We start from the raw sequence: 25,839 nt of genomic DNA, 5'->3' as shown, positions 1-25,839 counted from the left end.
CAAACCCATAGTCGTCAGTCAGCTCAGCCAAACTACAAATGGCCCGCAAGATCTGAAACGTTCAACCGGTCAACGCGCTCCTTAGAGCAAAGCAGCTGTTCAGGCAACCAATCGTGAACTTCACCACCGGGAATAGCATCCATCTCCTGAAAGTCTACCTCCTCTCCAAGCAGCATCAATGCTGTAGCAACGCCAGACAGCCACGCCAACACCATGCCCTCTCCCTGAAACCCGGCACAAATCCACTCACAAGGCTGTCTCTGGCAAGTCAAGGGCTGCGGCAGCTTCCGGCCCGTAATGCTAACATCCAATGGCCCGACAAAGGGCAGCAAGTCCGGGGTGAATCCCATGCATCCAGTCCAGGAGTTTTGGACTCGAGTGCCAGAGTCCTCTCCCCAGTTCTGGGGGCCAAACATCGTAGGCAGGAGACCCTCCAGATAGGCTTTGATGGCATAATTGCTCTTGTCGTCGGTCCAGATACCGAATTCGTCCATGCCGTGTTCGGGTGATTGCACTATGCCGCCGCCGGCCATTAGCATTCCTGAACCTGGGCGTTGACTAATGTAGTCGAAGCCTTTCTTGTGGTTGAAGCACCATGATTTCTTTCCGTCGAGGCTGGGGAAAAGACTGCCTGGCTTTTGGGCTGTCATGTGTCCTCGGACTGGAAATATCTTGCCGGTTAGATTCGGCAGTAGGTTTGCGGCGAATGCGTCTGTCGCGTGGATGATGTGAGTTGTGTGGACTTTGCCTCTAGGTGTATGCACGACGAATGGCCGGAGGGGATTCGAACCGGTTACATCAATTTCTGTTGCGGGTGTGTTGCACTCGATCGAGAATACAGGACAAATTTCTAGAAGAATCGCATAGAGACTTGTCACGAACCGATAGGGCCAAAGGGTTGCGGCGGGGTAGGTGATAATGCCACAGCAGTGCTCAGGGTCGATATGGTGCTCCTAGTCATGTTGAGATTCCCATCCCAGGTGAAGAAGAAACAAGACAAAACTGACCTTGCAAGCTACGGTGCCCTCATAAATCAAGACCTCCTTGCCAAATTCAGGCATATCCCGCTTCAAGTCTTGCACCATCTCCTTAGCCTGAAACCACTTCTCTTCATCAGTGAAAACGTCCAGAGTCAGGACCTTTCTCCCACCAGACAATTCCAAGTATGAGCAGCCCCGGATGAAGTTGATCAGGATATCATGATGACGCATCTGAAACTTGAGAAGCTTCTTCGCAGCCTCCATTCCATATCGTGCTTTCAGGCTGGAATATTCATGGTAATGCGAACACTTGATATGTCCACCGTTGCGACCTGTCGCTCCACTGCAAATGCTTCGAGCCTCGAGCATCACAATCCGTGGCCAATTCTGACGGCCGTGGAGTTTACGGCTTTGTTCGATAAGTGCATATGCAAAGCTGGCACCGGCAATGCCTGAGCCTATGATTACGATGTCGGCTCTCTCGGACAAGTTTTCAGATTGCTTGTTCACTAGTTCTGGGAAAGGAGGGTCATCTTCCCAGAATGTTGTGGAGGGGCTCATTATTGGCAGTGCCACGTCGTTCACGCGGGAGATCAGTGCGTCGAAACTTTGCTTAGTGGTGTTCATCTCGTGGAAGAGAGCTAGCAAATTGAAATAGGTATTGCGGAGGGTTGATAAAATGGACCCCATGTTTGCGGTGGGGAGGGAATTGAGAAAGAGAAGGTGGAGGGTGAAGAATAAAAAAGTAAAGTGAGAGTAAACAGAGAAGTAAAGATCGATGGGTAAACGCCTTCAAAAGAAACACCTTGAAACTTGAAATGCTCATGCAGTAAGATAATGCAAAGCTCTCATCTAGTTAAGATAAAGACTTCAGCGTGACCCGACAAAAAGAAAAGATAAATAAACATAAAAAGGTCAGAAAAGAGCTGGTCTAGAAAAGGTTGGAATTACGGTGACCTCCAGAGTACGAGCTATTACATTTGGGGAGGTTATTTTCCCCTTATATCAACCAGGTAGATCTAACTAGAAAGACCGAGGTGAACATGAGAATTTGTATTCTTCCAGGGGCTCTCTATGTGTAGTCGAGAGACCCTTCGTCTATAGAATCAAATACGCCTGGACCGTAAACAAACTCCGCTACTCTAGTACCGTACAAGAGCGATGAGAAATTTGAGAAAAACGCCTAGCCTGGGGCACTATTATGGGGACATTGAGAGCTAGAAAAGACGACATAATGCAAAGAAAGCTAACGGATGCTTTGTCTCCACCGGTCAACCATGTCTAGCTGTGCTGGATCGACCGGTTGGCGAGCCATTGCCGGACTATATGCATTTTGCATGGAATATGCCATGCCATTCATAGGCATTGTATTGACTTGAGAATAGGGACGAGCGGCAGGATATGCCATGCCATAGTTGTATGGTTGTGCCATTGGCTGTCCCATTGGCGCATGGTAGCTGCCATGTGATGATTGCACTGGGTACGGCTGCATGGACATTCGATGGCCACCGTACTGGGGCCTGCCGAATTGTTGCAGCACATCATGTGAGGATTTGCGAGCCACAGGAGCTGGTCGTACCTGTGGGAGAGCGATCATGCTTTGTCTCACGCGAGGTTTTGGCTTAGGTGCAGCCGCATTTTCTTTCTGGAGGCGACTTCGCCGCTGTGCGAGAGTCTCTTCTTCATTCACTGGCTCGGGCTCGGCTTCCTTGGTATGCAAACTTGCGCGACTTTCCACACCGGCTCTGGTATCAATCTCCGCGATCAATTCACTCGCAAAGTGACTTTGGGATGAATTCTCGCCTTTCAGGCGCTTCAGTCGTTCGGCCATTGTCTCGCCTTCGTGATCACTTTCCTCTGGCTCTGGTTCTGGCCGAGTAGGTTCAGCCACAGTAACGGCATAGAAGTCACTAACAGGTCGCTTTGCCACGGCTGGCTCACCACGTAACCTAGCCCGGCGCGAGCTCAAAGGTTCATTTTCTTCGTGTGCGCGTTTTTCCAAGAGACCTAGGGGACGGTTCTCCTCCTCAACGGCGCTCCTATCAGCGTATAAAACTCCTAGAGGAACTTCCTCGTCATCCCCGGCGTCGCGAGGATCCCATGCGAGTGTGACTGGCCGATTTCTTCTTTTATCGCTCTGTCGTTGGGCCCTTGCATCCAATTCCAACAGTGTGGCACCATATCTTCCAGTATCGCTGGGCAAAGGTAGTGCCGTGCGTCGCCGCTGTGCCAATTCATGTTTTCGTAACACCAATTCAGCTAGGAGTGTATTTGGCGGGCCGACATAGTCCAATTCATCCTCCTCTTCTTCATCGTCACCTTCACTTCCTGGGTGCTCTTCACTTCCGGTACCAGTCTCATCTGACGGATCGGAATCCTCCTCACTTTTAGAGTCACTCTTGGAGCTGACCGAGCCATCGGCCTCCTTCTTCACAGTGCTCTGGCGTTGGCCCATTGGGAACTGGGAATTACGAGACGATTTCTTGAGTATAGTGTTGCGTTTTGAACTACCGTAGACATGCGAGCCAGCATGACCAGCAAAGGGGTGGTCAGTAAATGCCGAGACAGGTGCATGAGCCGAAGCGTCTAAGATGCTATCAAGTGTTGCGACGGCAGATTGTTGCTTCACTTCAACTTCGAGAGTAGTTCTTGGTGGGTCGAAGAAGACGCTTGCACGAAGATGAGGCGAAATGACAGACTGATGCTTGTTCTTCGGGATGTTGTTTGCATTGTCATTGCCAGATTGGGAAACTTCATCAGCAGCTTTTCTATCTTCAGCTGCAATCGTCGTCAAGAGTTGTGTTCGCCGCTTTTCTCGATCAGTGATTGGGTGGCGTGAAAGTTTGGGAGGGAGATTAAGCATGCGTGGGACGGGCGCAGGGTAGTAAACCATGTGCTCGCCTGTTTGCGGCTCCTTGTATGACTGGGGTGTGCTCGCAAGGGGCGGTCGGTTCAGGGCGAACTGCCGCCCGGTATTTCCCAATGGTGTGAAATGGACACCATCGAAACCGTTAAACAGAGTCTGGGCTTGCTGGAAGGTATCGCCGGAAGCAGCTGAAGATGAACGCTGGAGTTCCTCCCCCGTGGCCTCCACTTGGCCATCTTCATCACCGGCACCGTCACATTGGTGATAATAGCGTTCGTTTCGTTGAGGATAGACTCGTGGCTGTGGGGGTGGAGCAATGGCAGGGGCGAGCGGGAATGGAGAAGCAAAAATGCCATTTAGGCATCGATTACGTTCCTCATCATCGGGCTCGGCCAGCTGAGCGAGGCGAGATGCACCCGAAACGGAACGTTGACGCGTTGATCGACTTGATGATCCATGGGGAGAAGACATGGCGCCCGGCGAGAATGCTTCATTCCTCATTATAACGGAATTAGAAGCGGAGCTGCACGAGCGTCTCTTCTGTTCCATATCCATCTTGCGAATCTCACTAGCAATGTCGGTAGAGCTTGCACTGAGTCGCATGGCACTTTCTTCTAGTCGCTCCACATTTCCGACATAGGCGCCTTGGATCGATTGAAGATCTGGGGTAGGATGACTGAGAGGGATCGAGGGGGTAGGGCTTTGCAAGGGGGTCTCTAGTGGAGAATGTCGCGCGATCGCAGTATTCAGCGGAGTCACGCTGAGTGGAGGCACATTCAGTGGAGCAACATGCAGTGGAATGTCTTCATGTACGGGGGGTTCAGCATCGTAATCGTCATCCTCGACGGTCTCGTAGCTGGCAGAAGTCACGGAGCGAATGATTGCGCCCAAGCCTGTGAGGCCCTGATCGGCATTTGCGGTTACGACTTGAAGGGTGTCGTTGACGCGATAGTGAGAGGCAGGGGTGGACCTGCGCGATGAGTTGGAGCCGGAATCGGAAGCCTCATGAGCGACAGCATTGTAAGCCATGACTGAGTAAGTCTAGGGCGCTGGGGCCCAGACCTTTGAATAAAGAAAAAGGGTGGTTACTGTGGAATGGAAGGAGGAAGTGAGAGTAATAAAAGTGATAAAGTAATAAAGTAATATTTAAAGTAATAACTTGTTTCATTCGGCGTTACATCCTGTTTTACAGTAAAAAGTTGGGTCTGAAATCTAAATTTGGCTTGGTCATACGCGCCCCTCTCCCCCTTTTATAGTACATAGTTACTTCTACTATAATGTCTCGCTCAAGAATTGGTTCCTAGTTGTACATGATATTACTACTACTATTCCTACTACTGCTACTACTACTTATCAATTTCTACTACTACCATGTACCACGTATTGTGCACGTTCTGAGATAGTGGTCTCGTGAGCAAGCATTTTAATACATACAGTATACAGTATCTGTACATGTGCTTCATGCAATAATCACAGATAAGGAGCTTGGCAGAATATTGATATTGAGAAAGTATATTGACTTGCTCAATTTTGATCGGAATATTAAGGGGTAAATATAGTTGAAAGTCAACTAGTTCTATGTAGGTAATAGACCTTGTCTAAACCACAAAATTATACCCATCTAGGATTCGAAATACTTACCTTGGAGCTGATATACTACTGCAGAACTGTAGCCTTGGCACTGTACGCCATTAAAATTAGGGTAAACAATCACCAATCAGCAATCACTCAAAGGAGATATACGAGTCCAATCGTTGATAGCGTGAGGCTTCGGCGAATAGCTCCAACTTCGTTATCTACGTTCTTGTATGTGGCTTTGCATATGCTTTCCAAACTTCCAGATTTGGTCTTCTACTTGCATTGAAGCTTTCAGACTCGAGCGTTATCTTGGGAATTAGAGTTATAGTTAACTAAAATACACTAGATTTGGTCAATAGTAGTGTATCTCTAGGTACTCATCCAAACTCACTACCTCACTATATCCACATTATGTTTAGACTGGAGATATCTACTTGGATACGGCCTTGGTGGGTCAAGTGGAGTTCCTGCCTACCATACCTAGGTATTGTATCCAAGGTTCTATATCAATTGTGTAGATTGAAACAATCGTCGAGAGGGCCGCTTTCCTGCGCTTCTTGCGCTAGAAAATTAAATAAGTCGGGTGAATTAGAGTGACAAGGCCATGGCTACAAGTATACCAAAGACCCCAGCTTCAACTTCAATCCCTGCCAGTATGTAGCCTAAACAGATCCTCCATGCATCCCACGAATCAACTTCTTCTGCTTCTGATAGCCAGTGTCCTTGCTATCAATGATCGTCGCTTTTTCGAGTGCATCAAGCAGATCTAGCCCGTAGTCCTGGCAGTTCCATGAATCTCACTGTGAACTAGGATATCACCGCTATGGTCTTGATATAGCTAATTCTGGTGGCATCCTTGTCACATATGTGGACCGTCTCTACGGGATCACTTGACTGTCTATCGTCTTTGGACTCTAGTTCATAGCTGAATCGACCGTCGGAGCCGTGTATTTGTAGTACCTAGGTAGAACTTTGACATTTGCCTCCAGGGCTTACCCAGGTGGGTTAATCGATAGAAGCAAAATTTAAAAACCTGTTATTCCTTGCAAAGTTCGATGACACCCCATTGTTGTGGATGGCAAGATAATTGGGAATGGTAGGGGTATTTAAAGTGAAGAGGTCTAGATAGATCATAGCGCTATGAGTATGAGGTCAGAGCACCAAAGGTTCGGCGTTGCAGGTATTTTTCAAAATCAAAATTTAAAATGAGTCTTGACATTTTGTAAATGTGATAAGTGTGATTAACGTGACGGAAACTAATTGATACAGCGAATTGTATCTCGTACTAGAAAACGAAGCAAACAGGACAAACTCAACTATCACGTGTTCACGCGTGCCTTGAACGCGTTGCCACCATATATTCAACACTCTCAACGCAAATAGGCTGCAACAGATCAGGTGTCGGCAAATGGGTCGCAATGTCCTACTATGACATTGACAGCATCTTGACAGATGCTCAGGTAAATTTGCCTCTGGAATAGAACAATTTGCCTGATTGCTCACATCAGCTCTAGAAACTGCCCTGTACATTCGAGCTCGAGGTACCCGGCCTAGGAATTTTAGAAGGCAACCCCGGTGAAGATGTAAGGAATAACCTGTGATGTGGAATATTCAGGCATTAACTAAGGCCAGATCCCAGCGGGAACGCGCATCGACCTTCCACTATGGCTTGGTGAAATGCTGTCTATCGGGTCAGATCAGGTCAACCAGATCTTTACATGACAATAACTTATTTTTGACATAGGGCTCGACTGGGTACTTCCCGTCTCGTGACTCTTGATATGCCCGATGCTCTATCAGAACGAGTAATTAATGCACTCAAAGCAGACCCTCGCACAGTCGACTTGCGTTCATTGGCACCGCACTTTTACAATTTGAGCCAGCGGATCCTAGAGATATTCGAAGAAGAGGAGATGGTGGATGTTTTGACTGATGTAAGCCATTAATTACCTCATGACATGCATTTACTGACGATATAGACGTTCAAACGAAGGGCAGCCGAGATAGCCGACCACGCTCATAACCCGCGTGGTGCAGTTGGGGACGGAGTGGAGTTTCTCCGTGGTCTAGACGAAACAGAACGTCAATGTAGGAAATCCCTTATTTCTTTCTTCTTTTTTTTTTCTTGCTTTTTTCTTTTTCTTTTTTTAATTGTGACGTATTGACATCTCCTTAGTGTTCCGTGCCGCTCACGATCGAGCTAAGGAAATGCGAATTTGGGCTGGAGAAGCAAAAAGAAAATAGACTGATCTGATCTAATCATCTGATATGGACTGAGTTGAACTCGTCTACACTCCGTACTACCCATTTACAATTTCAACTTGAATTCCTGTTCCAATGTTATAAGTAAAGGTACGACGTACCTTTGTAAAGCGTTGAATCAGAAAGTCTATAATCAAGTTGAAGTTGAGTCGCATCATCGTTTCAATACCTAGGAAGTGATACAGGGGCTAATAGAGTACCCATGCCATGTATATGAGAGTATGAGCTATTAGCCACATGTCTGTCTTTGTAGTACATGTACGATTAAGTCTCAGGGGTGTATACAAGGTTGAAGACTTAACCAATCAAAATAGTGATGGCGTAGGAGTGAATTAGAATTAAAGCCGGTGTAGTGACTATAGTAAAGTGCATTGATATGATTTGGTTAAAAAGTCGCAGATATGCCATAAAAGAGGCTAGACACAGTAAGGGAAAAGACTAAGACGGGTTTACTCCACGGCCAACACCCGATTGGTCTTTTATTTCATGGAACCAACGAACTGCGATTTGTGATCTACAATCTAATTGGATTCCAAAGTACTATGAGAGGCAAAAAAAAGAGAGAGACCTCATTTCTCTTCTCTGATCTTGCCTATTCTGTTCATTTCCTTTCATTAATTCCTCCGATCTTCCATCTTCCATCTTCCCGTCTTCCACCTTTCGATCTTCCATTCTTTCCTTCCATTCTTCTCCACCTAGACAACCATAGCATTACTGTGTTTCAATTCTTCCTCTCTTTCAATTCAACGCCACTATCGACCGATCACAATAGCATTGATCCCTCGCTTATACCTCACTTGTGGAACTGAACCCCCCGATTTACCACTGTACACATCTCGGAAAGTGGACACTTCCCCCACAGGCTCTGCTGCATCCCTCGCTTCTTGCATAACTCCTTCCCCAGCACCAGATCCTTCCATTATTGATCCAATAGATCTAATTGATCCAATTGTGTTTGGACAGCTCATCGGATGCTGACACTGGTGGATACATCTGCAAGTGCAACTGACACCAATTGTGGCGCGGGACCTTGGCCGACTACCGTTTGCGTCAAGTACGCGCTTTGATTGAAAATGGACACAGCTATGAACAAGAAAGTTCAAGCTCGGAGCGCAGGGCAACCTGCGCCACCTGAATTCCTACCCACTGTATATCATTCTGATATTGCTCCGTCCCTCCGACGTGCATCTGTTCTCAAAAAGCGTATGTCAACCTCCACCCCCAGTCATATATCATATACCATATTCCATACTCAGTACGATTGACCCTTCCACTATCACAGCTTCCAATCGTCCAAATCATCCTTCGATTGCTCGAGTCAAGGGTCGATCCAACATGTATAGCCCACCACGCAACGGCACCGAGACGTCATGGCTAAATGACCAGTCACCATCCAGGGGGTCTGAAACTCCCTCACTCCAGTGCAGTATGTCACCAATTTTCTTGCTTAGTTCGAATTTTCAAAGCTAATTCATGTCGTAGAAACCCCGGAAAATGCCACACATACACTGGTAAATCCAGCTTCTACGTTGTTGCAGGACCTCTTGAAGGAACAGCGTGCACACCGTGGCTCTCGGGGAGCTCCCCCAGAAGGTTGGGATGCGAGCAGTATTCCTCGAAGCCCGGATGGAAAGCAAGAAGACACTGGCTCAGACAAGGCTCGCAGGGTCAGAGACATATCCTCTTCAGGTGTGCGGAAACCTGATGGCATGGGCATGCGCGAAATGGACCAGGTATGAATTCTGGCGTGATATCCTCAACACACTCAACTGACCAGGGCAGTACGTTTCGAAAATAAACTCGCTGAACTTCGATCTGAAGCTCGAAATCTTCCACCGTACTCGGCAAGTCGGAATACTAGAGCAGAAGCTGGAGCGAATGGAAGAGATGGAAGAGGAGTTGAAAAGGATGGAAAATCTCGAAGAGGAACTGGAAAGCTTTCGAGTAGCTGATAAGGAAAACCAAAGCCTGCGAGAAACAAATCAACGTCTCAGAAAGGAACTTCTAATCAAGGACAAAGCCATCTCGGAGGCTGTTGAGTGGATCTGCAAATTAGAGGGTGAGATGGAGACTCTCACGAACGTACAGAAGTCAGATCGACTTGTACTTGATGGCCCCAATGCCTCCATGACAAATACCCCTATACAAACGCCTGATCTGCCCAAGGGCAGACTCGTGCTGGACGGCCCCGACATCTCCACCCCTAAAGCCCGGCAGAACATGTTTGAGATACCTGAGCGAACGTCGTCCAGAAGAGGATCAGAACAAGGATATATTTCGAGTCCATACAGTGCAAAGTCCCCTACCTCGCGCGAGCCCAACAAGGCGTTGTCATTTTTGCGCGCTGACAACCACAGCACTGCCACCCTCCGCAGTCTTTATGCGCCGGACAAGAAACTATCCCATGTCAGTAGCATGCTCACCAAGGCGGAAAGCCTCCACTCTATGTCCGAAACAGTGGACCCCTGTTCTCCAAGACTGAGTGTTCTCAGCGAGTGCAGTGAATTTGATATGCCCCAAATCCGCCATTTCGACGAGCTGGAAATTCCAGTAAAAACTTCCTCCATATCAGGTGTACCTCCATCCGAACAAGAAGAGAGCAAGCAGGATCAAATCGACAGGTGGATGCAGGCGAAAATGGACATGTCCGAGACCGTGATTCGACGGCGCCCAACCAGTGCAATGAGTGCATTCTCACCTTCTACAAAGCCTGGTCTCACCTTCGGAGGTGACTTATCCTCAAGCAGGCCCCGCAGCCGCCCACATCTTGATGCCTCGCTTTTTGAAATGCCTAAACTTCCCCCAACGCCTGACACGATGAGTACTGCTCTACCCAATAATGGCTCTAATGGGAGCATCGCAACTAGAAAGAGCCCATATCCCGATCAGCATGTCGGCCAGGTCAAACTTTCAGCTGATCGCAGCTCTGCCTTTGAACCTGTCACTCGACCCCGACGCAGCTTCAGTGGTAGTGCAGTAGACAGCGTGAAAACGAACTGTGGTGATACTCCACGTGTCGGCGAGACTGTCGAGTCTCCTACCATCTTCCCATTCAATCAGATCGCTAACAAAGCCGCCGGTCTTGACCCTGGTACCCCTAACAATCCCGCCATTCAATCCTTCCACGATGTATTCAGTTCTTCCTACCCGGGCGGGGAAAATTCGACAACAATCACTCCGGGCCAGAGTCCGGCTAAGACCTCGACTTCACAATCACTGGAATGTGACTCGCCACCGCTGACGCCCCAGGACTGGGTTGCTGCTGCGAAGGAAGGACCCCGGTCCCGAAAAGATCGCAACCGTGGACTTCGCATTATGCAGCCGCCAACGGAGCCTCATATGGATATCATCACCCAATCTGTCTTCCATGACGACGGAAGGGTTGTCTCTTATGACGACGAACCTGACCTACCGGAAATCCCGACTCTCGATCTTACAACACTTGATATTTTGAATCAGTCTATTGCCGAGCACCCCATTGCACTTGACCCACTGGTAGAGTCCGAGCTTGAACTCGATCCCGGGCCCCGCAGACGCCTGAGCTTCCGGACACGATTCTTCAATCGCCCCAGTCAAAGTGGAGGCCCCCGCCGTCTCCAGTCTTCTCCCATGTTGGCTGACTTCCGAGACGACGAAGATGAAGGGGCTCCATCCCCAGTCATTCCAAAGACTAGGATAACGAGCGGTGCTCCTCCACGCCGGCCCACATCGCAGATCATCTCGCCTTCTGCCGATATTTACGTCGACATGCCTTCGAGATGTGACTTTGGGAACCAGACACTCCATCAACCCTTCATGGAGCCGCAAGATCTCTCCATGTCTATCCCGTCGAGCTCTACTTCCATCTCCTCCCGCCCAGTAACATCCTACAGCACCACCGCAGATCACAAACGTCACAGCTCGCTTGGCATCTTCGGATGGATGAAAGGCATCAGTGGGAAACGCTCAGTTACAGCTACGGAGAAACTACCCGATTTTTTGAATCACCCCGCTGCTTTTGACCATGCAGCTAATGGGCTTAATTTCTCCCGTGCTTCTTCTCCAGACTCGATGAATCCCCCTGTTGTCCGTCATCGGTCTGAAGTCGCGATGGCCGAGGATGCTTCTCGACGCCCGAGGTATATGGGTCGTCGCTCTCGGAGATGATCACCCTCTTTTCAACCCTTATGACCGAACCACTGTATTATGACTATGATACCCCTTCCCAATGTATAATACCACCATATCCAGCTACGTTTTTCCGGCTAAAAAAAAAACGTATTCCAAGGTCCTTATTTGCGTGGAAAATTGATTTTAATGACTCTGACATGCATAAAATGGCCTAAAATTGATCATCTCCAGTTATTCTTAGCAATATCACAATTTATAACAAACGTTGATATCACCTGGTCTTCATACCCTTTTTTCATTCAAATTACTCAGTCTTGTAATCAGATCAATAAGGTCTATAAATTAACTTAATACAATTATATAACACTTCCAAGGTTCCTCATTACGCCAAAATCATGGCTTGTATATGCTAGCGACCACCAAGCCTCCTAAGTATTCCCCAAATAACGCCCCATTGACCGAAATAACAATCACTAACCAAAGACACTCAATACCAGCTATGTCCCTTCTCCCCCAACTTCTCACCCTTAGGATTCATCGAAATAATCCTTTGCCCAGGAAGAGTATCTGCGGTAAAAGCAGCTTCAAAGATACTAGCAATCCCACGATTGGCATAATGCTTCAAAGAATCATACTCGTCCGAAGCCCCAGTAATAGAAGCCCATTCCTTCCCAGCCGGCCTAGTCCCATCGCCAAGATCAGTCCACCGCGTAACAACAATAGCCTGTTTAAAAACACTCCCGCGCACATCATCCTTATCCTCACTAAGCTTAACCTCAATCAGATACTCACTAGGACACTCCGGACACCTCCGCATCGGTCTACAAAACCCACATAGAAGCGTCAGCGCATTCGGATCAAATACCCTTCCATGCGTCTTATCTTTCAGCTTCGCCTCTATCCCCTGCAACCCGCCCGTCTCGCGCGGCCGCGGTATATGGTCCAGCGCACATTTGCACGCTGGCATTAACTCGCCATCGCGCCAGTGTGCGCACGAGCTGAAATACGGCCAGAAGTCTTCGCGCGAGTGCAGGAGCATTCGCTTCTGCGATACCGTCTGGCCTGGAGCGGCGAAGCCTTGGCTCCTTACCCGCATTAGGAGCCGGCCTTCGTGTAGTAGGAAGCGGGAGGTGTGTGACCAGCCGTCGCGTTGCCAGCGGCGGGCCATTGCTTCGGGTGTTAGGCCGTAGCGTGGGCCGAAGCGGTTTGCCCGGCAGATTAGTTGCACGAAGGAGAAGGGGAGCATGCGGCCGTGGGTGATTCTGTGGCGCGGGGGCGGGTTTAAGGAGTTTGTTGCTTCGGGACAGTTGAAGATTGGGTTGACGACGTGTGAGGGTTTTAGACGTTCTTTTCCTTCTTGGGTGCGACGGTGGTATTTTCCGCAGGGGAAACAGAGGAGGTGGTGGGGGAGGTGTACGTCTAGCCCGACTAGGAAGTCGATTCTGTATTCCCTGTTCGAGGGCTTTTCTAAGTCCATTAGGTATTGCGTGCCGAGGAGGTGGTAAAGTGTTTTGTTGGCGAGGGTTAATGTCGCTGCTTCGGCCGGGTTCAGGTTCGATGCTATTTGCAGCCACAGGTTTCGTGGCAGTTTCCCAATGTCCCGTTCGCCTGGTGGACGGTTTTCGCTATTTTTTCCGGGTCTGGAGTTCTCATCCATCTCTTCCATGCCCAGTGCGTGGATAATGGTTGTGTAGTCGCGATGCTCGCCCAGCTGCGTGTCCATCTGCTCGTGCGCATATTTGTACTTTAGCCTGTGCGCCTCCAGCGGTGCCAAACCTGGCAACGGTGGTGCTTCTTCGTAGTAGTAGCCATCGCCTATATCGACTCTGTTGCTTGATGTGCTGGGGCGCGGTAGGTCGGCTGTAGATGGATTTGCTTTGCGGAGTGTTTGGCGGGATTTCTTCGGGCGGATGGCGTGCTGGAAGAATCCGCGGATTCCTGACTTTTGCCCTGAGCTTTCAGCAGACATTGTGGACATGTACGGTCCTTGTTTTTGGGGAGGTTGGAGATTGTGGATTGTTTTATGACACACTCAATATGGATGATGCGCTCTTTGCCTTGCGTTGCGGGCCGTGGCGGGCCGGTGGACTTAAGGTAGTGAGTGTATTTACATGGGATTTCTGGGGGCAATTTTGCTTTGGGCCATCTGTTTAGTAGCTAAATAACTACAGTAGTTAGTTAATTGAGTAAATTATTGATTGAAATTTGGTAAATTGCCTGGACTCTGTGTTATATCGACAAACTCATGCTACAATACATGTGTGAATTACAGCATTGGTTACTGAAATGTACAAGGTGTGCTACTTAAGCGAAGCGCTTCTCAGCAGCCTTCCAGTTGACAACCTCCCAGATGGCCTTGAAGTACTCAGCCTTGCGGTTCTGGTAGTCGAGGCTAAAGAAGTGATTGTGTTAGCAGATGCGGTATAAATCATTCAGAAAGAATATTCTTACTAGTAAGCGTGCTCCCAGGCGTCAATGCCGAGGATGGGCTCGAACTGGCCAACAACAGGGTCCTGGTTCTATAGCGGTGTCAGATTTTGCAATGTGTAATTAATTGGCCTTTTGCTTGCTTGACTTACGGCGTAGGTGCGGATGCCGATGTGGCCGGTCTGCTTGTCCTTAACAAGCCAAGCCCAACCACTGCCCTGGATACCGGTCAAAGCGGCGTTGAACTTGTTCTTGAACTCATCGTAGTTACCATAGGTGCTATCAATAGCCTTGGCCAGAGTACCGGATGGAGGCTCACCACCACCAGCGCTCTTGGGAGCAAGGTTCTCCCAGAAAAGAGTGTGGTTGAGGTGGCCGCCACCGTGGAAGTTGATGAGAGGCTTCAGGGCGATCTGAGCAGAGATATCTCCCTTGTGTTGGGCCTCCTCAAGCTGCGTGATAGCAGTGTTGTAGCTGGTCACGTAGGTGTTGTGGTGATTCTTGTGGTGGAGCTCCATAATCTTTCCGGAGATGGAGGGCTCAAGGGCACCATAGTCGTCTTTAGTTCACGTTAGCTGGATCATCTCAAAATATTGTATGTGCCATTGATCTATGCGCGAGGGCTTCACTTACAGGATAGGTCGGGAAGTGTCGCCTTTCCTCGAGTAAAGGTCAGTCCAGCAGCACCGGCCTTGGTGGCTGATGCACCTGAGCGAAGAGCCAGACGGGCAGAGGTAGAGAAAAGAGCAGCCATTATGAAATTTAATGAGGTGAGAGTTGGGGTGAGAGGGCGATTGGAGTTCAAGGGAAAGAAATCGGCGGAGGGGAGCAGAGTCCGAGCTGCCAAACTGGATCCCCGAAGCTTTATCCGATGCTTTTACGTCATCTTAGTCAACAATTTGCATCCAGGTGCAATCCATCCACATTAATACATCAAGTAGTTAGAAACCCCGCCAAAATAACAAAAACATCATATCATGATCTAGCCAGCTAAACTTAACCCAGTAATTCCACTTAGGCGCATGTTGAGCGTAAGTAGGCGTTGAATGACAAAGGTTAGGGTACAAACAGCCTGGATAGTCGCTTCCTAAGGTCCAGCTTCCAACCCAACCCTAGAGATCACGGATACCTAGATATCAATTATTCCCACCTGAAAATAAGTACAACCTTGGAATAAGCTATCTATGTGGGTGGATTCTTCAGAATCTTTGATCATACGTCATGTAGGTGGTGAAATGATTAAAGTAGAATATCTCTCTAGTGCCGATTTCAACAGAGAGTTTGATATCTCATAATATTTAATCATCTAAACTGCATGGGGATCTCTAGTCATGGAGAATCGAGAGCTTTAATAGGCTTTGAAACAGTATCTACAACAGCATCGGGGATGATAGAATCTAGATGAATATCTCTAAGGTCCGCTGGGGCAGTGCCTAAGAAGCTGTTTTTGAAAAATCCGGTTTTACTTAGGTTGTGAATTCGCCCTTTCTGCCCCCCTAGAACATCTCCAAAAAATATCTTCTTAGACCGATTGGATCCCATTTAGACGCTTTAAAACAGAAAAAAAAATTTAGTCGATATCTGATAGTTGGAGTATAGGATGCATAAGCAGGCATAAAAGTGGGGATAAAATCATGTTTTTCATTTTCCTGATCAAATTCAGGAATCAAATTGCTGGAATGACCGTCTAGAATCAACAGACAAAATTTTCAGGGTTATACCGACGCCCATCGTGAATCCAGGTGCATCAAAACTGAAAATATCAGCTGAAGCAATCCTATCCTTTTCAATAGTGTTTTTGGTCAAATCAAACTATCGTGCGATTTCAGAGTTCTCTGAGCAATATCTTTTATAGTCATCTTTGCGAGCAAGTCGAATCTAGGTCTTTCAAGGCTGGAAGCTTGGGCGTCGCTTAAAGCATTTTGCGCGTAGCATATTGTGGACTAAATAACCTTGAATATTCTGTTTGACCAGAGGGTTACATACCTGGATATGGAATATGCTAGCAACTGTGCCAAAATTGCTATCCCGGATTTGAAGATTACAAATCTTGACCAATATGTTTACTCAGTGTGGAACAGAATATGGAGGTGGCCAAGTGTAAAATTGATAATTGATTATGACACTCAGGTGGGCGAAGATATAGCTAAGTAAGTTATATACATCAGACCAAAGAGGGGTAAAAGGGAAAGAGGAAGTCGAGTAGACCAAAAAAAAAGCTGGGGTTTGCTAAATAGTCTAACAAATTCGTTCAAACTATGGAGTGATTGGTCATATCTACCAAAGGTAGTCATTGAATTCACTATGGAGTATCATGGGCAAGGTTCTATGCGTACTCTTTGTGAGAACATTTGAAAACAGCTTCATAGTAAGTAAAATTAATACCCATAACATCTAATAAGGTGCCGTGGTCTAGTGGTATGACGAGTCGTTGTGGTTACTTGCGAAAGCAACCTCAATGTACCGACTTAGCCCCGGTTCGATTCCGGGCGGCGCCATCTTTTTGCTCTTCGTATATAATACCTAGCGCGAATTCAACATTTTACTCCGCACTTCGTTTTTTTATATGGAGGTCAAATATGTTACTTCTCTGAGAATTAGTTAGGAGTATTCATAAATTCTCTTTATTCTTTACTCTCTCCTAGTCCTAATTAATTTCCAAGTTTAGGTAGTACTAATATGAAATTTGAAGAGTTTTCGGGAGCAACTTCTTAAGCCCTGGCTGGAGCTTACAACCTAACCCGTCTGATGAAAATTCGATGGCTAGTGGTATTAACAAAAATGAAATGACTATTATCCAATCAGGTGCCGTGGTCTAGTGGTATGACGAGTCGTTGTGGTTACTTGCGAAAGCATCCTCAATGTACCGACTTAGCCCCGGTTCGATTCCGGGCGGCGCCAATTATTTTTGCTATATTTCTGTAATTTGGCTAGGTGAGAGTACTATACATGCTCCCTAGCTATCTGTTGAACTTTTTGGATATCGTAACTAATACTAAACTGGGAAATTAGGACCCTGAGATTATCATATATGAACACTATGTTACTATTTCCGAGATTGACCTTTTTTTGAGATTCCAAGGTCATAGTGATATATGTCCCGATATACGCTTGGGTCTCCCTTAATTCTAAGGGTAAAGTCACCTACATAGCTGTAGTTGGATTAAGTAGTCCTTGATATATGATCACGCTCTTTTCTCTCTAGAATGGGATTCTAATTGTCGGTACACCTGTACCAAGTGTGGAATAGCTATTCGATAAAGGTGATGAGGCTAACGCCCACTTCTGACACCTATCACAGGTAACGCTTTACGCCCCTATGATATCTTTGTGTCCTCTTGAAGTGGTTGTAAAGTCTGGTTTTCATTCTTAGTTTGCTATCTATTATAAAGTAACAATTTGATCACATGACTGCTTTGTTCCATATTCCAACACTGGAGCCACTTTGAAAAATGATTGGAAACGCGTATTCGAATGCCAATTTTGATGCCAATCTTGATGCCAATTTGAATGCCAATTTGAATGGAAAACGACCTGGTGATCTACCAAATTTGAACTTGATTATCTGCTCTGAAGCTTGTTTCTGGATGTTGTGGCCAGCTCTATGAAGGACAGACTGGAGCTTTAGAACTGATGGGTGGCCAAATCGACGATGTAGGCGGCGAAGCTCTATACCTGTAAGAAGGCATTCGGTGCTGAATGATGATGTGATATAGCCTGCGACTGCTTTCCAGAGTAGAAATGGGTGGCCGAATCGACGGATAATTGGGATCTCAAGAGTTTTCGAGACTGGTTTCGAGCTATTTGAAGAGATAATGACATTCCGAAGATTATCATAGTATACTCCAAGTCGATCCATATCTGCGAGGCAGAGTAGGAACGGCGTGTCTGCATCAACCACATGGAATTGTATTTCGCCAATCGGGGTGTGGATAAGAACTGTGCCGACAGAAGAGGTCGCGCCAATTCCAAATTGTACAGAAACTTGGCCAGCTGAGGACGTATTTAGATTGATATCGATAAGCTTTTGGAGGGCTTGAAATTGGCCATATCCGGCTGTAGACTTGCTTGATGCTCTAGTATCGATCATTATCCCAACAAATGTGTCTGAATTATATCTCGTGGTGGCGATGGTGGTGTATGTAAATGGGTCATTTTCAGTGATTTCTGCTAGAGATTTGATAGCTGGAGACTGACTTTCTGGGATAATCGAGTGAAGATATGCCCTATCAGCTAGTTCAGATGTCATTGTTTCTGCTTCAAATAGTGTCATTTCTCCGCATGAGGTCATGAAGTTCTCTTGTTCTTCTTCTTCTTCAGACTCTCCGGAATCTCCAGAATTAGCATCATTCTGGGTATGAGGTTCAGAGATAAGGGTTTCGAATGGCTCTGCATCATCTTCTCCTTCGCCATCCTCTCCTTCGCATTGCACCATATATTGTCTGAATCGTCTCTTAAAGTTGCCAGAGCCACCATTCCGCTCGAACGATTGTCGATATCTCTTACGAGCTTGTTCCTGTTCGCTTTTGGTGTGTTTCCATGATCGGCAATCTGGTTTATGGCAGACATAACATTTCTTCTTTGGATTCCATCTACTATCGCGTTTTTGACTATAGGAGCGCTCTTGCTCACCGTTTCGGTCATTCCGATAGTATCTTCGGTCGGTGTAGAACGCTTCATGGTTCTGAAGTGTCTCTTGAGGTCGTGAGTTTTCCCATGCTGTGATTGAAATTCGTATCTTGGTAATCATGGAATTTGGATCGTGGGATGGCTGGGCGATCGCATTTTCGCATGCTGGGACTCCTCTACACGCGATTGTAAGCTTCGCGGAGAACTGAGTATCCGAACGCATCTCTGGGTGTAACCCTTGGCGTAGTTTCAAGAGTCTATCGATAAGAAGCTGGAAGCACTGGTTTAATGGCTTTCCAGGGTTCTCATTGATTAGAGATTGGAGTGAGACATTGTTCCATTCGACAAGCTTCTGGGTTTGGTGTTTAGGTCCTTCAAAATAAGCTCTCATCTGGCTGCAGATCTCGTCAAATGGCTTTGAGGATAAGCTACTATTATAATAATAGTCGTTGGCTTGATCTTTGAGCATAGCTGAGAATGCCTTTTTGTATGCTTCTGGAGGTAGATTGGCCTGTTCGCAAATGTCGTAAAAGATGGCTAGCTTAAAGTCGAAGCTGTCTTCTGATCCACCATATTTCTGGTCCTTCTGGTAGGCTTTGCGGATGTTCATAGCTTCTTTGGTGTAATCTGGTTGACGACGATCTGGCTCTCTAGGAACAGTATTGAAAGGCTGGTGACGATGATCTGGCTCTCTGCGAACAGTATTGAAAGGCTGGTAGCGATGATCTGGCTCTCTAGGAGCAGGGTAGAATGGCTGGTGATAAGGATCTGGCTCTCTAGGAGTAGTATAGAATGACTGGCGGTCGCCAGGAGGTGGGTTTTGTGGCTGCCGGGGTGCATTTCTGGCGTCGGTTGGAGCTGTAAAGGGCCTATAATAGGCTTCTTGAGACTCTGGAGTTCTGTAGCTAGCTGCAGCTTCAGCCTGTTGAGCCTGATGTTGTCTCCGATTCTGTTCTTCCTGTTGTCTTAGGAACGCATCTCTCTCTGGATCTTTAAAGGAGGGCACGAAGGTGGCTCTCTTAGCACTTGGATATTTGGTGGTTTGGAATGGGTTTGATTGGTGAGGAAGTGAAGAAACAATCTGTGGAGAAACAATCTGTGGAGGGATCGGAGATTCTTGGCTATCGGTCTTCAATTTAGTTCCTGCTTCGTTAAGCCGATCACTGAGTTTAATAGAGATCACTGGTTTGACTTCTTCAAGGACTGCTTTAAGCTCTTGGTCTGTCCAGGTATGATACTGTTCGTCCTGAACAGCTTCATGCAGGATATGAGAGATTGGCATAGGAGGTGTCATACTGGTTGGTCGACGGATGAAGACTCCTCTCTGAATCAAATCTAGTCGCAGTGCTATCCTGAGGCGGTTGGGCAGACGATCCCAGGTTCGAAGAGAGAAGTCGTTAAACTCATCCTTGAACTGAAGCCAAAGTGTCTCATCAGTTAGGGACTCTTCGCTATGAACGAAAATTGCGGTTTCGACATATTCGGTAAGTTCTTCGAGCGAAGCTTCCTCTGCGTTGGCTAATCCATGATCAAACTTTTTGATTCTTTCGTTCCAGTCAATGACTCTGTATCTTATGGGGGATGAAGAAGTTGATTGGACATGGGGTTGGAGTTGGGCTTGACGGCGTATTGGAGATATGTAAGAACCAGGCATTTCAAAGCGTGTGTAGGCCATCTCTGGCGTCTCTGGAGGCTTAGGAGATGCCATTTCTGGAGGATTTGAAAAAAAATGAAGTCAGGTGTTTTAGTGGAAGGTGTTGCTATCCTGATCTGTACTAAGACTGATCAGTGTCGGTACACCTGTACCAAGTGTGGAATAGCTATTCGATAAAGGTGATGAGGCTAACGCCCACTTCTGACACCTATCACAGGTAACGCTTTACGCCCCTATGATATCTTTGTGTCCTCTTGAAGTGGTTGTAAAGTCTGGTTTTCATTCTTAGTTTGCTATCTATTATAAAGTAACAATTTGATCACATGACTGCTTTGTTCCATATTCCAACACTAATTATATCTGGTTGATCTACCAAGGTTATCGAAAACAGGTACATCTTAGGAAAGTATGCATGCATACTCCTTATTATCTAGACTCTCGAGATCAACACTCGAAGTGGAAACCTTGGACATTCCACAATTCGTGATATAACCTTGGGAAAATTACAAAGTTTTTTCCTGCACCTAGTTCTGAGTGTTTTAAGGCGTCCCGCATCGAAAAAGTGCATACGAAAGTTAGCGAGATCAGGTGTCTTTTAATCTCACAGGCCGTAATCTGAGCTACTAGGATGTTCAGGCCCAAGATTGGCGCATCCTACCTGTGCAGTGGAGAGCTTCAAACCAATTTCAGTGTACGAGCTCTCCTCTTCGCTTGAAAGTTACCCTAATCCAGAGATTGAGTATATTTTTTCATCGTCTACGACCACTATTTGTATCAAGCCCTGGAGTTTGCTTCATGGAGACATTCATCAAAGATGGATCCACAGATAATATAACCATAGTTCACGTCCGTATCAATGGGCAGTGATATTGAATTTCAGTTCTACAATTAGCTAGTTTGGCACTACCTAACTTGGTACCTAGGTAATCCATACTTGAAATCTAAATCAACTACATCTCTGCACCCACACTTCTTCCTCTTTCTTCTCCATCGTCATCTCCAGGATAATACTAGAGTTATCACTCCTCCACGAGGTCTTCTCTCTATTTAAGAGCTTCCCTAATACGCTCTATTGGATTAGAGCCCTCATCGAAGCAATTACTCATAGGAACAATCAAAAACCCCTTTGAGTTCCCCTGACTCGGCAACGAATGATCATGGGTTCACACCGCGGTCTTCTTGGTCACCAAATCCCTCGACGAAGTACCCAATGCTTCGTCCTCGAAGTTCTGATTCATTCAACAACTATGAATCATGAGCCATGGGGTTCAATTATCCACAATTATCTCTCACCGCGATTAGCAAATATGATGAAAGTTCTGATTGAGAGACTACACCCTTCGACACTCATCAAGGCAGAATCTTGGATAAACCTTGGAATACTGTCTGTCCCCTTAGACATAAAAGTATCCCCTTGGTTCCCTATCTGTCTCTTACTACAAGACCAAAATTAAGCTGTAACCAGCCGCTGGAAAGCCTTGGTGGACTATGTATATCACACCAAAGACAGGCGACATAGTGAATCGTCCATTCCAAGGCTTCAACGTTAGTGTGCTCGCTATCATGATATAATTTGCCCAGGTAAATTGAAACGACATGAATAGAATAGGTTTGGTTAAGTATCTATCATAATGCTTCATAGTGTCAAAATGTGGACAATCATTATCTAATCAGGTGCCGTGGTCTAGTGGTATGACGAGTCGTTGTGGTTATTTGCGAAAGCAACCTCAATGTACCGACTTAGCCCCGGTTCGATTCCGGGCGGCGCCAATTCTTTTTGTTGCTGCGTTTTATTCCATTATCGAATTCAGACCTTTTTGCTCTAGCAAATGCTTCAAGGTTCATTCATATGAAGCTAAGATGTAATTAAAAACGTTAAAAATGTGATAGATCGATAGATCCAGACGGCAATGATTTAGGGCTGTTCTACGAAGCAAATTCTTATTTAGTCAAATTTGGTACCTAGCTATCACCATTCACTATTGTATCATTTTATTTTAAAATTAGAGACACATTTAAGATCCATCGATGCATGCATAGATTATCAACTTTTATGAAACAAAACATCATTAGACCGCCACTGGTACGAAGCATTCAGTTATGTAAATTAACATAAATATTATTCAATATCCAAAAATAAATGGCGCCGCCCGGAATCGAACCGGGGCTAAGTCGGTACATTGAGGTTGCTTTCGCAAATAACCACAACGACTCGTCATACCACTAGACCACGGCACCTTATTGGATGGGAAGAGAGCCATTTTTACACATGATAATCCTGGAGTAACGCTGATGACTTGATGGCCCGTAAGTGAACTAGGGCTACAATCTCACTGAGTTAGCCTAGAAATATTGCATAAGTGGAACGTTGAAACTTTGAATTCCAAGCCCTCAGAGTCCACAGGCTTCTAACACCTAGGTACCTAGGTTCTGTTCTTCCCTTTTGAAATCAATAAGGCATACATCTCATTGATGTAGGTATTAGGACATTGAATTGATACCTACAGATTTGACAACACATAGCCTATATGTTTAGACCTTCCACAGGGTCATGGGCCAATAATCTTGGAATAGACTAAACTGAAAAATAGTTGTGGAGAAGTCACAGACATAGATGGTTTATCATTTTAAGCGGAGGAAAGGTTTATACCTAGGTACCCTTTCAAGGTAGGAATCTCATCTCCTTTCAGGACATAAAATGTGGCGAGTTAGACCAATAATTACACGGTATGTACACACGTGACACTGATGTGTCCAAACAATTCAAGCATATAGCGATCAACTTGTGTCACAATTGCTTGATGCTGGTACTTGGTGAATGTGTATCATAGCCGGCAGTATATAAGGCGGTAGCCCGTGGCGGGGATAGCTCTTAACCCCGAATCGTGTCGCATCAGCAGTATACACACCGCCCGCTCGGATAACAAATTCCCACCCAGCATTATCTTGTCAAGCTTCACATCGCTTCTTCCACGGACCATCTATGGTCACACCTCAAACCCCCATATCAAATCTTCGTTTCACTGCGGATCCAAGAGAGAAGGTTCCGACAAAATGGCTGCAAATGGGAACCCCCTAAGCAGCTCTCGCGCGGCGCGAAAATGCTGGCAGCCATGGGATACAAAGCGGGAGAAGGCCTAGGCGCGCACAAACAAGGCATAACTGCTCCCATTGAAGTGAAGGTACGGCCACAGGGTAATATTGGTCTTGGTGGAATCCGAGAGAAGACCAACCAAGTCTTGGAGCAAGAACGCCAAGAGGCCCTATCACGAGGCGAAGCTGTCAGCGACGACATGGAAGACTACGAAAATCGAAAGCGCACAGGAAAACTGCAGAAAGGCGCTCAGAACCAAAAGCGTGGCCCTCCCAAGAAATCAGCACGACTGAATCCTGTGAAATTCCGAACGGCGGGTGAGCCGGAAGATGAGCTAGAGGTTTTTGAAACGATCATCGATGCCACCGGAAAAGAGCAGCGACGTCTAACCTCGACATCTGGGATAATGTCTCAGCAATTGTCAGGCCCTACAAAGGCACAGAAGTTGACGTCACGTTTTCTGGCCGAAATTGATGCAAGTGCCAACGAATGGAATTACCGCGTTGAAGATCACAATGCGAATCAGGCCCAAAAAGCCGAAATTGCTGAACTGGTAACTTGGAACACAGAGCTACTCCTCCTTGTCGACAAAATGATCAACGATATGGAGGTTCTGGTCGGCGTCGTTAACAATGAACATCCGTCTCCCTCGAAGTTTGATGAGTTAGCCGACAAGATCTTAGCTATCGGAGAAAAATACGAGGACATTGCAGATCATTTCAACATCGGAGAAGGTGTTGTCAGTGCGATCCAACCAGCTTTTCGTAAAGCAATGGATGAATGGGATCCTCTTCAGGACCCTACCTTTCTTGCTTCAGCCCTGGGTCGAATCCAGAAAGTTGCAAACAAACGACTTTTTGCGTCCATGATTCGTCGATTTTGGTTGCCGCGAGTGAGCTCAGCTCTGTTGGAGTGGAGCGTGCACGACCCGAGCTCTGCTACGACTTTGCTTGACGCCTGGAAGCAGGTTGTCCCTACATCGATCTACTCAAGCATCCTGGAAAAATCGATTGTTCCTAAATTAACAGACGCTCTGAATTCGTGGAAACCAAGTACCCGAAGCTCTAGCCATGCGTCCTGTTGGTGGCTTTTCACATGGTTGCCAGAATTGAATGAGCAACACACTGACGCTAAGAATCCCACTGGACTCATGTCGGACGCAAAGAGGAAGTTTCGGAAAGTTCTAGACAATTGCAGTATTCACCAAGGGCCCTTCCAAGGCCTGAAGCTCTGGAAAGATGCTCTGGGAAGTGAATTTGATCACAGCATTGTCAACCACTTACTGCCTCGACTTGCCCAGCGTATGCGCGAGAGATTCTTGGTTAATCCCACGAAGCAGGACATGACCGATCTGGAGGATGTTCTACGTTGGAAATCTTTCTTGCAGCCCAACGCTCTGGGAATGCTTCTTAAGTCGGCCTTCTTTCCGCAGTGGCATCGGGCCCTGCATCACTGGCTGATCAACGACCCTGACTATGAAGAAGTTGGCGCCTGGTTCTCTTGGTGGAAGACACAGATTCCAGAAGAGATTAGTCAACTCATATTCATCGATGATGAATGGAAGAAGGCCCTCAAGACTATGGATTTGGCCATGCAACTTGGACCTGACACCGCTGCTGCGCTTCCACTCCCAGATGTCACAAATCCAGTACTTCCCACCGGCCAAGATAGCGCGCCTAAAGCTTCTACCTCTACTGCCACTTCCAAGCCCAAGCGGAAGCATCAAGTTTTGGAAGAGGTTTCCTTTAAGGATATTGTTGAAAACTGGTGCATGGAGCAAGGGTTGATAATGATCCCCTTGCGCGAGGCGCACCCTCAAAACGGACGTCCCCTCTTCCGTATTACAGGTAGCGCCTCGGGCAAGGGTGGCGTTGTTGGATTTTTGCAAGGAGATATTGTCTGGGTCCGCGACAAGAAATCGAAGGACGTTTGGCTACCAATGGCCCTGGATGAGAAATTGATTGAACTGGCTGAAAGCCGTTAGTTGTTACTGTGCGATACCCCTGATACTTTTTACCAATACCCAGGACTGCATTCATGGATGTGATGCAGCCAGCACCTTTTATGTGAGACGAACATGCTTCATTTCTTGACACCGCCTTAGGTAGTCAGTCATCTATTTAATTACTTTCGATGGCCAAGTTCCTACCTATAATAAATTAGCGACTCCTGGGCTCTGTCAGCTCTGTCAGCTTTGTCAGACTCATACTAATCCGATCATGATCGATCGATCTGATAG

The 25,839-nt window shown here is 46.7% G+C and overlaps 9 protein-coding genes across 9 annotated transcripts; 3 read left to right on the top strand and 6 right to left on the bottom strand.

Moving 5' to 3' along the window:
- Positions 1–32: 32 nt before the first annotated feature.
- Positions 33–1,670, bottom strand: N7495_003772 (NAD(P)/FAD-dependent oxidoreductase; the record flags this gene model as incomplete). The annotated part of the gene is made up of 2 exons (XM_057206423.1): positions 33–953; positions 1,008–1,670. The coding sequence occupies 2 exons, from the start codon at positions 1,668–1,670 to the stop codon at positions 33–35; spliced, it is 1,584 nt and encodes a 527-aa protein (XP_057064103.1).
- Positions 1,671–2,226: 556 nt separating this feature from the next.
- N7495_003771 (uncharacterized protein) lies at positions 2,227–4,875 on the bottom strand (the record flags this gene model as incomplete). The annotated part of the gene is made up of 1 exon (XM_057206422.1): positions 2,227–4,875. The coding sequence occupies one exon, from the start codon at positions 4,873–4,875 to the stop codon at positions 2,227–2,229; it is 2,649 nt and encodes an 882-aa protein (XP_057064102.1).
- A 1,211-nt stretch (positions 4,876–6,086) lies between these two features.
- N7495_003770 (uncharacterized protein) lies at positions 6,087–6,384 on the bottom strand (the record flags this gene model as incomplete). The annotated part of the gene is made up of 2 exons (XM_057206421.1): positions 6,087–6,203; positions 6,244–6,384. Coding segments are annotated over 2 exons (258 nt in total), but the record flags the coding sequence as incomplete, so codon positions are not given.
- A 458-nt stretch (positions 6,385–6,842) lies between these two features.
- On the top strand, positions 6,843–7,668 carry psf3 (DNA replication protein PSF3; the record flags this gene model as incomplete). The annotated part of the gene is made up of 6 exons (XM_057206420.1): positions 6,843–6,884; positions 6,939–7,007; positions 7,057–7,115; positions 7,169–7,358; positions 7,404–7,512; positions 7,601–7,668. 6 exons carry the CDS (start codon positions 6,843–6,845, stop codon positions 7,666–7,668), a joined length of 537 nt encoding a protein of 178 aa, XP_057064100.1.
- A 989-nt stretch (positions 7,669–8,657) lies between these two features.
- Positions 8,658–11,832, top strand: N7495_003768 (uncharacterized protein; the record flags this gene model as incomplete). Its single annotated transcript, XM_057206419.1, has 4 exons — positions 8,658–8,740; positions 8,781–9,112; positions 9,169–9,375; positions 9,464–11,832. 4 exons carry the CDS (start codon positions 8,658–8,660, stop codon positions 11,830–11,832), a joined length of 2,991 nt encoding a protein of 996 aa, XP_057064099.1.
- Positions 11,833–12,283: 451 nt separating this feature from the next.
- On the bottom strand, positions 12,284–13,765 carry N7495_003767 (uncharacterized protein; the record flags this gene model as incomplete). The annotated part of the gene is made up of 1 exon (XM_057206418.1): positions 12,284–13,765. One exon carries the CDS (start codon positions 13,763–13,765, stop codon positions 12,284–12,286), a length of 1,482 nt encoding a protein of 493 aa, XP_057064098.1.
- Positions 13,766–14,100: 335 nt separating this feature from the next.
- sod2 (superoxide dismutase sodB) lies at positions 14,101–14,977 on the bottom strand (the record flags this gene model as incomplete). The annotated part of the gene is made up of 4 exons (XM_057206417.1): positions 14,101–14,188; positions 14,248–14,315; positions 14,376–14,782; positions 14,857–14,977. The coding sequence occupies 4 exons, from the start codon at positions 14,975–14,977 to the stop codon at positions 14,101–14,103; spliced, it is 684 nt and encodes a 227-aa protein (XP_057064097.1).
- Positions 14,978–19,028: 4,051 nt separating this feature from the next.
- On the bottom strand, positions 19,029–20,560 carry N7495_003765 (uncharacterized protein; the record flags this gene model as incomplete). Its single annotated transcript, XM_057206416.1, has 2 exons — positions 19,029–19,077; positions 19,134–20,560. 2 exons carry the CDS (start codon positions 20,558–20,560, stop codon positions 19,029–19,031), a joined length of 1,476 nt encoding a protein of 491 aa, XP_057064096.1.
- Positions 20,561–23,607: 3,047 nt separating this feature from the next.
- N7495_003764 (putative G-patch domain protein (TFIP11)) lies at positions 23,608–25,584 on the top strand (the record flags this gene model as incomplete). Its single annotated transcript, XM_057206415.1, has 1 exon — positions 23,608–25,584. One exon carries the CDS (start codon positions 23,608–23,610, stop codon positions 25,582–25,584), a length of 1,977 nt encoding a protein of 658 aa, XP_057064095.1.
- Between the last annotated feature and the right edge of the window lie 255 nt (positions 25,585–25,839).

The sequence above is a fragment of the Penicillium taxi genome (genome assembly GCF_028828555.1).
Source record: "Penicillium taxi strain IBT 34144 chromosome Unknown utg000003l_segment0_segment0, whole genome shotgun sequence".
Lineage (NCBI taxonomy): Eukaryota > Fungi > Ascomycota > Eurotiomycetes > Eurotiales > Aspergillaceae > Penicillium > Penicillium taxi.
Note: the sequence above shows the minus strand (reverse complement) of the source record. Positions and strands in the feature narration are given on the sequence as shown.